We start from the raw sequence: 14,630 nt of genomic DNA on the forward strand, positions 1-14,630 counted from the left end.
CATTGAAAAATTCTGGCTGCATTCTTAAAAATGAGAAGTATCTTAAAGGAAGTGAAACATTTCCACCCACCATGTACCAGCCACTGACTTGGTATGCAAAAATGCTTAACAGCAAAGGCTTATGTATTGAGATTTACCAAATCACGTTAAATCATGTTAAATGAAGCATTACTGTTCTTGAGTAGTAAGTAGCATGGACAACCCTCCTTTCAAAAACACTACCAGATGATCCAAGAGTGAGTTGTTAAACACCACATGCCTACCGTTAAACAGATTATACTTTTAGCTATTGCTTGCTAAATCAAAACCAATGCAGGAGTCAAAAAGTGAGTTTTTCAGTTGAATGTAAACTTCCTCGCATACTACAACAGTTGAGATACTGCGCAGATTTGTTTTATAGCAATTCACATTTTCAAAATTATGTTAAAGTTGGAAAATTTATACAAATACAAAAGCTTTTCAAACAATGCTTTTTAAACAGTATTGTTACTTTTACAAAGTCAAATAAAACAATGTTATTTTCAGAATTGACTGAAAACATCTTTATTATTCAAGTGCCCTATCCCGCCCCGCCCAGCAGTTATACATGCATGACTAAAACATTTTGGCTTTTAAATGTATAGGATTACTTCCAAATACAGTCAACATAAAATAGAAGGGAATACAAAGTTTGTACACAAACGCAGCAAGGAATACACAGGTTTGCAACGAAGTTGGACATCATACAAAATAAAAAAAGTTTATAAATTCACATGGTCTGGGATCCTATGCAGGCTCAATAGGGTCTCTCACGCCGGTCCTGCCTGTGGTCCCCCCTGCAAAGGAGACAGGAAAGTTTACATTTTGAATTTGCATATTTGTATTGTTTGTTATACAATAACTATCAACAGCCCCAAGGCTAGGCTGCAAACCCAGCAAGTGAATCCAACAGTCACAACCTTAGCCTCCCTTTTTAACTCCCCAGAAACAGAATCCCTAGATTCCTATTCCTGAGCCTTTACAATAGCCACCACTGAAGTAAACTTTACCTCGAATCCATTTTTCCTGGTCCAAAGCTGCCTCTGTCTCCGCCTCTTCCGCCTCTGAATCCTCCCCGGTCTCCGCCCCTGCCTCCCCGGAAGCCCCCTCTGTCAAAGCCTCCTCGGCCTCCACGTCGTTCTTCACCAAATCCACCTCCTGGGGGGGGAAAACAGATGTGTATTATGCAACTATTTTGAAATGAGAAATGTGCTTTTCTCACTGATGCTGTTGTGCCAAATAGGCAAACTGTGTATCTCACACAGACGAAAAAGAATCCGCCAGCAAGGGAACAGGATATACAGTAATTGGTTTCACACAGAGAGAAAAGTAAAACCTTAAACTCACCCATGTGTGGTCCTCCAGGCCCATCTGGCTTTGGTGCCTTGCACTGGTTGCATTCATTACGCCATGAGAAGTTCATATTTTCACAAGTCCTAAAAACACATTTGGGGAAGACAGATGATTTAGAGTTCCAATAGTCATTAACCCGATTTCTACCTTCATATCTAAACAACTAAAGCAGACTGCTTACGGGTTGGGGCATTTCCAGTCTCCTGCACGTTGCTGACCACCTCCTCCGCTGGGGAAGCCCCCCCTGCTGCCCCCGCTGGAACCACTGCTGCTGCCGCCACCTCCGCCGCCACCAAATCCACCACGGCCCATGGGTCCTAAAGGAAAGAGGCATGTAAAAATCAGTGGCAGCAGCCAAGTGAAAAAGGATTTTTTGCAGAATGTTTCCTTGCTGATAAACACCTAATGTTAGGTTACCTTTCTTCCCTAGAAAGACTGCAGTACCCATACCTCAACTCCCCTATTTCAGAATGGCTGCACAACACAAATTGGTCCCCCTCACTTGCTGAAACTCAATACAGGTATGACAAGAGCCAATACTGCTACAAGCAACACACTCCACTACTTATCAACCACAGCAATGACGTGGCATATACCTCCTCTACCGCCACGGCCTCTTCCTCCACGGCCATTGCCACCACCACCGCCTCTGTTGAAGTCTGCCCTCCGGGTAGCAAATGATACTTTGATAGGGTTGCCTGAGAATTCTTTTCCTGGTTAAGAGAAGAGCAGGGGAAAGGATTATATTTTCCCGATATAAAGATAGAAGGCAATTATTTCACTATTGGCACCTCTCCTCTATATCTCATCCCCCCCCCCCCCGGAAGCCTACTGGTGGAGACAGAAAGAAGCCTTCAAAATACAAGCATACAAACTCTTTCGAAAGCCAAAAAGTAATTCAAAGTCAGCACCATACCATCAAACCAGTCAATGGCAGCCTTTGCAGATGGGGGATCGTCAAAGGAAACAGTGGCCTCTCCTTTCAGTTTTCCTGTCTCGCGATCGGTGTACAGGTTGATCATAGGCTGTCCTGTTTTCTTGTTTGTCTGTTTACCAAAAAAAAAAAAAAGGGAAAATGTACAAGCTCAATCTACTGGAAAGATCTAATCCAATGTTCTTGCATCTAATTTTCAATACACGACAGGAGCAGACTACAACTGTTTAGGGAGCTGCAATTGATGTGCAATACTACTGCATGGAAATTACCTTTAAATGTGAAATGCTTTAGCTGCTGAACATTTGCCTATACAGCCCTGAAAATTAAAAGCTTAATGAATGTGCTCATGAGGTTCTGGGCAGATTACTGCTGCCATCATGAATTCTCCCTTGGAATGTAAAGACATCCCAAGAAAGGTTTGTCTACCCATTAGTCTCTGAAAGTAGGTAGGGCCAAAACAGGGTAGATTTGATTTAAATCAAATCAATTTGTCAGTAAGGCTTGATTTAAATCATTTTTTTACAGAAAAACTCACTCTTGCTAGTATAATCTTAATATTTACAACCAGATGAAGGTTTCATTTTTTGAGTAAAAAATTTTAATAGTAGTTTTTAGTTCTATCAAAAATTACTGATTTGGTTATACAGTGGTGCCTCGCAAGACGAAATTAATTCGTTCCGCGAGTTGTCTAGCGGTTTTTTCGTCTTGCGAAGCAACCCTATTAGCGGCTTAGCGCTATTAGCGGTTTATCGGCTATTAAAGGCTATTAAAGGCTTAGCGGCTTAGCTGCTAAAAGGCTATTAGCGGTTTAGCGGCTTAGAAAAAGGGGGTGGGGAGCGGAAAAAAATCTCAAGACTCGCAAGACATTTTCGTCTTGCGAAGCAAGCCCATAGGGAAATTCGTCCTGCGAAGCGCATTGAAAAACGGAAAACCCTTTCGTCTAGCGGGTTTTCCGTCTTGCGAGGCATCGTCTTGCAGGGCACCACTGTACTATTAGAAATACAAAGACAGATAATTATGAGGTTTAATGAGTTAACTGTTTATATTTGGACAACTTTTCTGCTGTACCTTATTGGAAGGAGAAAAATAATCATTTCCTGAATAACAATTTATTTAACTAAAACAATAACATATGTATACATGTTTGTTAACTGATGTGGTTTAACGATTAAAAAGCCCCACCTTAGACTGAGCTTTAGCACACATGAAAAACTTAAAACAAATCCTTATTTCCTGATGAATAGCATTTGGACTATAATGTGATTTAAACTCTCTTTAGAAAGATTTTTCCTCCAAAAGCATTTTATTTTTAAAATTCAATTTAAATTTTTAAAAAATCTGATTAATGCATCCTACCTAGTGCAGGCTTTTTGCACAGCTCAGACCATTCAGTGTTTTGTGATTCTACTTGCCAACCGCAATTCCACGAGTAGCTGCTTTTTTCTAGCCAGCTCAGTCTCTCAACCAGCCCTTCAAGCTCTCATTACCCACTACTACACTGCACACTTTACAACCAAAGCGTATAGTGCAACCTACAAAATGCAGCCTTATTGGTAATGGGATCATCTCACAGGCATAACTAGCACAATTTACCTTTATGATGCCAATCTGCTTGAAGTAATCTGCTACCGACTCAATGGTTACATTTTCACCAAGTCCCTGAACAAAGATGGTGTTGTTGTCTGAGTTATCCTGCTCGCCAGCTGCAAGGAATGAGAATTAGCTCTATCTTCCATCATAATTTCTGCTTCCCAATAAAGTTCTTCCTACAGCCTCTAAATGAAAGTTCCAAACTTGTACTCCTATGAATACTGAACCACATGAAGCAGTTTTCCAAACAGACAAAATTTGGTTTATACTGTCCGAAGAACTCAAATCTGCACAATTCATATATTTTGCAGTTTACAAAGTTTGTGGGTTTTTAAAAGGCAACTTGATTCCATGAAACTTTTTTTTTTTTGTATTACTGTGAACAAAGGTTTTAAGTGTAGAAAAGCAGTCTAAGGACACCATAGGCCTCTCTGGTTTTCCTTTGACATTTTTACCCCTCTCTTCAAAGTGGAAGCCTGGAAATACTTTTCCACTGGCCTCACATTCAGGTTTGCAGCCACTTACCAGAATCATGGCGTGATCCTTGATCCCGTGGTCCTTTTGCACATGAAAATAAGGAAGGAGAGATTCAGTTAGCGAGTGAGAACTTCCAAACTGTTTTCTCACATCAGCACCACCATCACGACCACATCAGAAACAGGCCAGTGTTGGAACATGTGCTGTTCCAAGGTGAGTTTTAGTGCAAAACAAACACTCCCATTCAGTCAGAAGTGGCCCACGTCTTAATTACAAGACTGCTTACTGCAAAACCATTTTACAACTCTTTCCTCCAGGTCATACTAGACCTATTTTTTGCAGCTCTGCAGGGAGGAGCATGGCCTCCACACACACACCCAGAACACCATTGGAGAACCACTATTTTGACATCTTTTATAGCGTACATTAGCCACTGCTACCCAGAGTCTTCTACTGACCCTTGTTCAGTCTTTTAAGTCTCCAGCACCATTGCAATCTATTCTGGATTTGGTTCATGAGACGAGACACTTTAACTTATGCACAGAGAACAAACCATCTTACACCACAGTACACATTTTGAATAAGCCCTTTAGAAATGAGAGCTTTATGTTCTTAGAACCCATCTGGTTATTTACTTGCATCATCACTCTAGTATTAACATATTCTACACGTATGTATGTATATATACATATATATATTTACCATTTCGACACCTTTTATTGCACCCAATCTTAAATTTTTGAAAGCATATGCCCAACACTGGTCTCAAATGCATTAACAATCCTATATAAGTGTGTTTTACTGTTCATGCCAAGCCTTTTTCAGCAAACCCTATGGGAACGTTCCTTAAAAACAATTCTTTTGATTTGGTACAATCATGTTCAAAACGACCATTTGTGAAACTTCGTAATGTTAAAACCAAACTCTCTTAAAATAGAAGCCCATGAAACCACTTATTTGTGAAAGAGCTCTTAAGAGTTTCATACAAACAAAGTTACACTTCCAAGTTTGAAGGGAGCGGTCCCTCCCTTGATTCCTGTACCAGTAACTTTTTAAGCAAGGTACCATAAACCTTTGTTTTACCATGTTTCCTCAGGACTGCATGCACTTCCATTAACACGCTTTAACCCAACGTTCTCATGTGTTTTTTAAAGGAGAGACAACAAACAAAACCAACACTTACAAAGTGATTTTCTCTCTCACATTCTCCTGCAAAACACGTCTTTGGATTACTGATTTTCTCCCATCTTGTTGCAAAACATACAACCAAAATGTACTGTATTGGCACCAAGAACTTGGCTGAGTAGAAAGCCCCATAATGTGGAAGTCAACACCACAGATACAACCAACCATTTTGGCATATGTGCCACAACAGGGGGTGCTCCCATAGGTTTTTATCTGATAAACGGTGGCTTTTCAAACTCTTTGGCATACAAACATCAGTCTCTCCGAAAAATAATATATAGAAATACACTTTTGCGGTTCAAGTTTTTGAACTCTTTGGACTTACCACCAAATTTATTGAAGCCACCACCTCGCTCACCACCGCTGAGGAGATAAGTTAGAAGATAATGATGCTTTTTTTTCCACGACTAGAAAGTTTTGTTGCTAGAAACTATACCAGATCCATTAAGATGCTGGCCAACACTTTTGTTTGGTTCTTCCTGAAGATCTAAAGACAACCTGCTCCACCTTTGCTTTGCCCTCAGCATTTGTTTTTTTAAAAATGGATCAATACACCCTTGAGAAGGTTTGCAAATGAAACAGCTCTAGTGTTTTGTCATTCTTGCTTCCGATCTTGAAACGTTACACGAGGCGTCGTGATGCAGCTTTCGAGACAATGCTGGTTTCCTTGGTGCCGTCCTATTCTTGGCATGATTGGTGAACCAAGCTCGATTTTAAAATATTGTATACCGTGCACGCTGTTAATTCCAGTTCACCCTTCTCAAGTTTGCGCCTTGTATTTTTGCAAAGCTTTTGTTGTTTACAACCCTAAATGCAGATAACTGCTTTGAAAGCACGTAAAAACCCATTCCCTCATCATAGCATATTCGTAATAGTATGTTATTTCAGCTCTAAAGACTGCATTATCTGCCTGCCATAAGATCTCTCCCTTCCTCAGACCCTTAACTAACATGTGGAAGGTGGAGATTTGATTAAAGTTCATTGACTTTCACACCTGTGGCACACAAAATGCAGAATTTGTTAACAGAGCAGGTATTGTTAACAGATCAACAACTTTTCATATGCAAACAACACTTCAGCTGCCCCCACCTATACTCACCTCTCTACTATTTCATCTCTCCCAGTCAACAGGAGCCCAGAGCCAATGTTGCTTAGCAACCATTGCCTCGTCAAATACCAATTTTAACCACCCCTTCACCGAGGCTTAACGCACACCCAACAGCATTAAGGATACTGCTTTGCAACACATAAACCACAAGTACAGAAAGTCCAGCCGCTATGTGGGAAAACCAAAACACATCCTTTTAGCCTACATTGGCTTACACGGCTAGACCACAGCATTATGAGCATTATGAGCCCAATGAAAGCTGGCTTACAACCTGCATAGAAGCTTTGTCTTGCAAAATCTCTTACTGAAGAGATTCATATAACCTTCGATTTATCAGCATATACAAACCAGGCCCCTTCAGTGCACCTCATCAGGTTAACACTGGGGGGTTGAAGGATATCCCTAGTGTCTAGATACCGATTTTCCCCCATAAGAAGTACTAAAGTTCTTGTATATATTTGTATGGAACGGCAACATTGCTCAAAGAGGACCGTAATTCACCTTTGAGGAACAGTAATTATGTTCATATCAAGTGCGCCTTTTGAGGTTGTCAACAGATCCAAGATGAAAATACGATGTTTTGCCCCATGCACAGACTTGTTACTGCAATGGTTGATTTTCATAAAGTAAGAGTTTTTAACTCCTTCACATGCAGACAAGGAACAAAAACCATTTTGACATCCATTTAGATTCACCCCATAGAGAAAAACACACTGACCCCTAGCAGCATACATGGTGGTAGCCCACCCTTGATTACCAACAATTCTATATTTCAGCCGTTCACACACTGCACCCTCCCAGAAGAGGTTAGCATTTATGGCAAGTACTAGGAGAGATGCTAATTAAAGAAACCCACTCCCTCTCCCACAACTATGGACTGGACACCTACCCCATGCCTCCACGACCACCTCTGTTGCCACCTCTTCCACCACTCCGATCAAAGCCACCTCTACCGTATCCGCCACCGCCACCTCCTCCGCTGCCTCTTCCACGGTTGCGGTCTTGCTGGCTGCCATATCCTCCTTGATCCTGGCTGCCGTAGCCTCCTCCACTACCACCTCCACTCATGGAAGACTGATCCTGTCCATAGCCGCCAGCTGGAAAAAGTTAAAAAAAAAGGGGGGGTTAGCAATAGTTTCTGCTAGCAAAGAGGCCTGGATTTTTTTGGGCGGGGGAAAAGAATGAAGATTCTACAGATGCCCTTGCTTCTCACTGGGGGGCAGCCATTGGCTTCTACACTGCACTGCATGAAATTTGGCTCATATTACTCATGTTTGGCTTTTGGAGGTGAAAGGAAAGGAAAAAGTACTCACATCCACTACCACCGCCACCTCCTCCACTGCTACTGCCACTGCCATACTGACTCTGCTGGCCGTAGCTTTGGGGTGGGTTGTAAGAAGGCTGCTGCCCATAGCTGCTCTGCTGTTGGCTGCCATAGCTGGACTGCTGACCATAGCCTCCACTTTGGGGTTGTCCGTAGGTAGAGGTCTGAGAGCTGGTACCGTAACTGCTGATTTCAAGGAGACACAAACAAAGGACAAAGAGTTCAATACACAGACCATCCTACAATACTGTTCCGGCTTTATACAAAGGCTGAGACTTTAAACTCCAGGATTCTATTTGGAATACTGCTTAAGAATTCAGGATGACTGTATGACTAAAGAGCAGAGTACACCTGGGGTTTGATCAGGCAAATTTCAGGAGGAGATTTAATGTAAAAAAAGTAAAGCCTAAAGCCTATGATGAAGATTTACACCACTATCCCTGCTCTGAGTTGTTGTTGTTTGGGATTTCTCAATGTTACCTTCCAGTGGTGGAACTGGCCGGCTGTTGAGAGTAGCTGGGATAGGATGACTGCTGTCCATAAGACGTCTGAGAAGTCTGACTGCTGCCATATCCTGTTGATGAGCCGTAGGCTTGTGGTGTTGACTGGGTGCCATAGCCAGCTGTTCAGAAAAACAATTCACTCTTGTTAATCTCAAATGGCATGCAATGTGTAGCAATAACTAATCAGTTCTTCAATCATAATATGTAACCGCACTGATGCATCCCAAGATGTGACCATAGAACAACAAATTAAACCGTGCTGAGAGCATGTTAGATTTGAATCCCTGCTTGTGCTTGTGTCACCTTTTTGCTACTTTAAGTGCTTCACAGGATTGCAAAATGAAAAGGCTGCACATTACAGCGTCCGGAAAGGACACTTTAAGTAACTGTGTTTTCCTTCCAGTCTCCTAGCTCCAGAAAGACGTGTGCTTCATAGCTTAGCTAATTTCCTCTCATATTTTTCTATACAGTCATGAGAACAAAAAACAAGATAAGCTACAATACTCACAGCTTTGAGTCTGGCCATAGGAAGAACTGTAACTACTTTGGCCATATCCAGAAGTATCTGCCGATTGTCCGTAACCACCATAGCTCTGCTGCCCATAGGGCTGGCTGGTTTGCTGAGAATAACCTTGTGTGGGTGGAGTTGGGTAGGCCCCATAACTAAGGAAAAGCAAGAGAAAAAAATTCAGCAAAGGAACATATAACTAAACTGTAAACTGAATTCACAATCTTCTTTCCCAACCAGAATCAAGCTTGTCACTACCATTGCCACCTGTCTTTTCAAATCCAGTGTGCTATGTCATTGTAGGCATCTGACTGAACTCCTACTTCTGCAAGTGTTTCAATTAAGTCTGAACAACCACAAATGGGCAAGGAAAATTACAAGGCATGTTAAGACTAATTAATTGGTTCATTGTGGCATGAAGATACACACACCAACAATTCACTCTGTTCAAAAGACTAATGGCCAGAAATAAATTCCAATGCTGATTCTATTCAGAGTAGACCCACTGAAGTTAATAAACATGACTATGAGGTTCATGAATTTCAGTGGGTCTAGTATAGGATTTGGTGACTATAAACCACAAGTTTTTAAAACTGGCCCACTTTTTTAGTTTTGACAAAAGGCAAGTAAAAGGTATGTGATTGAAATTTATAAAGTTATGAATGACATGAAGAGAGTGGAGAGAAAAAATTTCTCCTCTTGACACCAGAACTTGTGGACAGCCAAGGAAGCTGTATGTTGAAAGATTCAGGACAGATAAACGAAAGCACTTCTTCTCTTCCACAAGAGGCAGCAATGATCACAAATTTGGATGTCTTTAAAAGGGGATTGGACAAACTCCTGGAGAAGGCGATCAATGGCTACTAGCCATGATGGCAACGCTTTACCTCCACAATCAGAAGGCAGCAATGATTTTGAATACCAGTTGCTGGAAACCATAGGAGGACGAGTGCTTTTGCGCTCAGGCCCTGCTTGATGGTTTCCCACCGACATCTGGTTAGTCACTGTCAAAAACAGGATGCTGGGCTAGATGGGCTATTGGCCTGATTCAACACTCTTCCTATGTTCTTGCAATAGTCTTAAATCCCCACAACTCTTGGAAGCAGCACTAAGAGTTATGCTTTTGAAGGGAATCTTTGATTTTCAGCATACTATCTTTGTACGGGCACTACTATAGCTTGAATTGGGGAAACTAATGTATGCTTTAACGCAGCTAGCGTATATACACACTGAATAAGACAAAACCTTTTAAAAATGATGTTGCAGCTTCTCTGGGGATGGATAAAAGTAATCAATTTCAAAATCTGAATACACTACAGCAAATTTTAACCATTTTTCTAAATTTGGAATCAGAAGTTTTATCAGCTTCTTCATACGATATATTTCCCCAAAAATTTTTTTCCCAGTGCTACCACTACTTGAAAATTAGCGTTTTCTGGTATTGGCAAATTAAGATTAAACAAACCAAAGGTCGGATCTTGTCTAGCTGTTCCTCTGGGAACAGCTCGCGGCACCCTAACATCCTTCATGTTTTTACAGAGGTGACTAGCACGACCTACTTCAAGATTACAGAGACAAGAAAAGCACTACTCGCATATGGCTAACACTGTAGTTATGTGAGAAGAGTATCACAAGCAAAAAGCATGTAAACATGCAATACATGGAGGATGAATTATACAAGGGTTTATTTACCTTTGTGTCGCTGACTGGCTATAATCTGTAAGGGGATAAAACAAAAATGTTTGAGCTATTTTAAGAGCAGGATTCCATACAAGTTATCTAACTGCTACAGAGAGTAGAAATGATTCATATGGGATGCTGGATAAGGCACATTTGTCAAAATTGACATACATGGATGCTTGCTTCAGGCACCTACGCACTATGTGTATGAACAGAAGCACCATTCAAATCGAAAGTCGGGGGGGGGGGCCATGTGCACCCCTGCCTCTCTACACTTTTAACTTTCAAGAATTCAGGCAAATACTAAGGAAAGGGTTCAGATTCTCATAGTAACACACGTTCACCTCTCCAATGGGTACTGCACAAAATATACGTACATATGGAACGCTCTTGCTAGCTTTATTATGGGTAAGAGAAACTATTTTAAAAAGCAAGGCTGTGAGGCATGAAGTTTGAGGGAAGAGATTAGGAATGAACAGCAACTCTGAATGTTGACACTTCTCATACGAAGCACTTATTACTTAGTTACATTTATGCCACTGTTGCCTTATTTTCAGGACTGTTCACAATAATCAAAACCAGCAGCGAAGAAAAATCCAAAAATTAATAAACAGAACCCAATCATGTGGGCAGGTGGAAGTTGTGGTGTCATCAGAAAAAATGTGTATTTATATATTCCCCTTCCCCCAGAATTTTCCAAGCAATAATTAATTTCCCATCCAAAAAACCTCCGTTTATGTGATGGTTAAAGAACCAATGTAATTCCATCGACAGTATGGAGGGAAAGAAAAAAATTTATCTGCGTTTTCAAGGGGTGCAAGAGAGGATAGTTACCCACCCAAGGAACTAAGAAATAAGAGGAACAGCCTTTAATTAAACTCACACAAACTTTGTTATGGCGCCGGATTGTTACAAGCAGAGCGGCCTGGTCCTTATAGGACCCAAACCCGAGATTTTAAGGGGAGGAGGGCGCTCGCTGGTCGAGCGGAGGACGCGGGCGAGTGACGTTTGTACTAACGAATGATAGGTGCAGGCGGCTGGGGAAGCACCCGGATGTAACACTGCGACAAAGACAACCCTCACACGCACGCGCAACAACGTACGCGTTTCTCGCCTAGGCAGAAAAGCGCATGCGTGGTCGCAATTTTTACCGCCCCCACCTCCAATAAACCTTGCTACGCCGACCATCACGTCAGACTGGATTTTTCCACTGCCCATACGGCTCCCCCCTCGTCCCGCTAGCAGCTCAGGGGACGACCGCGCGCATGCGCAGCTACATAACGGCCTAACCTCTCCGTGCCCCTGTTGTCTGACTAGGAAACCCCGTCCGTCTCTTCCCCGGCTTCTTAGTTCTCACGCTATCACAAAATGGCGGCAGACTGCGCAGTTTAGAGAGATTGCGGTGCAGAGTGGAGGAAAGAAAAGAGGCCCTCCGTGCTCTCTAGAAAGCGGAGCCGTTTTTCATCCGGCACTACTTCTACAAAAACGTCCACCTTTTGCCCTCGACTGTGTCGCCACACCGTTATTTTTGGAACGAAAACCCCGAAGCCTCCATTTAAAAAGGGTCTTCTAGAATATTTGTCTAAAGCAAACGGGGAAGGCCGGAGAACCCTCCGCCCACCATTCCTGCCCCACTAACGGGAGAGGGAAGACAGGCAGCTTTCGTCTCCTACCCTGGAACTGCAAGAATAAAAAACCCACGCAAAAGCCTCCTTCCCCTTCACCTGCCAAGTGCAGTGATTTCCCTATCGAAGATTTAGCCTGAAACCCACCCCAGCCCCTGGGAAGGAAGCCCCCGAGTCTCGTCAGGAGGAGAAAATAACCCAAGACAAAAACGCAGCTTTTCGCAATTAACTGGACAGAACCAACCATTAAGCCTGCTTCCCCTCACATTACCCTTCCCCTTTTAACCCTCAGGTTAAACCCTTTTAAACATAAATCGACCTCCCATTCCCCATCGTCTGCACAGCCACGAGGACCAGAAACTTGGCTCCCCTGGAGGAAAGAAAGCAAAGGCTGCGGGGTGTTTCCTATTCTCCCCTGTTGTGACCCCGGTTGAAACGCGCCCAACGCCCTCCGCTGCGAACTCCCTTCTTCTCACCGTTGGATGCCATGGCTGCAGCCCCCTAAGCTTCACTCCTCAGAAGGGCTACGTAGCACCAACCTCTCCGCCCGCCTCGTCTCTCTTTCCCGCCCCCACACTTTGCCCCAAATATACCCTCCCCCTCCCGTTTCCTCTGGGCTGCACCATGTTACATCGCAAGAGGGGGGGAGAGAGAAAGGAGAACAGGCGTTTCTTTTGTACAGATATAAATAAAAAGCAGGACTCCCGCGCTTCTCGTCGTAAGCATGCCTTCGACTACCGAGGTGTCTCTTTTACATTTAGGATACGTGTGAGCCCGTTTGTTTAGGAATTAAGGGACGGCGGTTGCAATGAAACGGACTGCCAAAGGAAAGTCGTTGGGGTCCCTGCTTATGTGTGCCACTGGCCTCCCCTGCTGCCCGAGAATGGTACAGTCCAGACTGCAGAGTGGGCGTGAGATTACGGAGCGAGACTGGAAGCAACCAAATTAACAAACGAGGGGGGAGAAGGAAGGGGTTCAGAATAATAAATGCATTTTATTGAGCCGTCTGGTCCAGCTAAAAAAAAAGTGGGGGAAGAGTATTGTGGCATCTTAAAGCCTTAGAGATTTACTGTAACCGTAATCCTTTCATGAACTAGATCCCACACTTAGATCTGGTGATGAGGACTCTATTCCACAAAGGGTTGTGTCACTCACTAAAATCTAAAATAAAATAAAATTGCCCATTAGCACCTTAGAAACCAACTACTGTAAGTTTAAAAGGGGGCTTCCTACCTCACTATAATTCTGTTAGGTTCTGCGATAGGACTCTTTCCTTTGTTTTGCTGTAACAGACCAACACGTTTGCCAATCAGGATTACTTTTATGGAGTTAACGGGTCTTTACAACAGACATGCAGTACTTCCAACGGGCAAGGCTTTGCAGTCTATTTTATCACAATAAAATACCACTATTGCTATTTTACAATTCTTTTACAGTGTGATTGCTACTCTTCATATTTCACAGGTGGGGATCTGAGAAAGTTTGGCTTGCCAAGTAAGTTTCGCACAACTGATCAAAGCAAATAAAATTCGTAAAATGTGACCGAACCATTCATGACTTCACACTTTCAAGAAACAAAGAGACCGTCAAGCCAAAGCGAGTAGCTGGTGGGATCTCTCACTTGGTTCTCTCTCACAAAATCACTGAATTTGAAGGATCCCAAAGGTCTTCGACTTCAACTACCTGCAATTCAGGAATCACAGTTGAGATGGACCCAAAAGCCTTTCAACTCAGATATGTGGTGGCTCATTGCGGTCACTTGAAGGAGGTGGGAGAGACATTCTGCACATGCACGGAGGCACCACCGTCTTTCTTATCACTTCACATGCTGAAGGGATCAGTGTAGAGATTTCAAATGGATTTGAGAACAAATTATGCAATGGCTTCCTGCCACCATCAGACTCTGGTGTGAAGCCACCATTCTCTCCCATAATAACCTAACAACATAAGAAGAGCTTTCTGGATCAGGCCTATCAAGACCAGCATCCTGTTTGCACCGTGGGCAGCCAGATGCCTCTTTTGGGAAACTGACAAGCGGATTAGAGCACAAGAGCAACTCCCCTCCTGCAATTTTCAGCAACTGATGATATTCAGAAGCATCTCTGCCTCTGACTGAGGCAGAGCAGAGCCATCATAGCTAGCAGACATCAATAGCTGTCTCCTCCATAAATTTGTCCAGTCCTCTTTTAAATCCACCAAGTTGTTGGCCATTCCTGCCTTCTGTGACTGTGAGTTGCAGTGCATGAAGCATCACAGCCTCCTCCCCGCACTCACCCAAGTCCTTGGATGATGGGCTCCTTCAGGCTCACCTGGATCAAGCGC

The 14,630-nt window shown here is 42.9% G+C and overlaps 1 protein-coding gene across 4 annotated transcripts; it reads right to left on the bottom strand.

Moving 5' to 3' along the window:
- Window positions 1-377: 377 nt before the first annotated feature.
- On the bottom strand, window positions 378-12,904 carry FUS (FUS RNA binding protein). Of its 4 annotated transcripts, none has more exons than XM_083409890.1 (15): window positions 12,785-12,904; window positions 10,696-10,720; window positions 9,004-9,158; window positions 8,473-8,614; window positions 7,982-8,175; window positions 7,558-7,765; window positions 5,886-5,923; window positions 4,424-4,456; window positions 3,902-4,011; window positions 2,288-2,417; window positions 1,968-2,084; window positions 1,553-1,688; window positions 1,366-1,454; window positions 1,029-1,176; window positions 378-815 (listed from the first exon to the last, which is right to left on the bottom strand). In XM_083409890.1, the coding sequence occupies exons 1-15, from the start codon at window positions 12,795-12,797 to the stop codon at window positions 776-778; spliced, it is 1,578 nt and encodes a 525-aa protein (XP_083266016.1). In that variant the 5' UTR covers window positions 12,798-12,904; the 3' UTR covers window positions 378-775. The 4 variants fall into 4 exon arrangements, with proteins under 4 accessions (XP_083266016.1, XP_083266015.1, XP_083266013.1 ...); XM_083409889.1 differs by having other exon boundaries at window positions 7,982-8,178; XM_083409887.1 differs by lacking the exon at window positions 12,785-12,904 and adding an exon at window positions 11,844-11,949 and having other exon boundaries at window positions 7,982-8,178.
- Window positions 12,905-14,630: the final 1,726 nt, after the last annotated feature.

Source organism: Podarcis tiliguerta (genome assembly GCF_965153285.1).
Source record: "Podarcis tiliguerta genome assembly, chromosome: 13".
NCBI classification, from domain to species: Eukaryota; Metazoa; Chordata; class Lepidosauria; order Squamata; family Lacertidae; genus Podarcis; species Podarcis tiliguerta.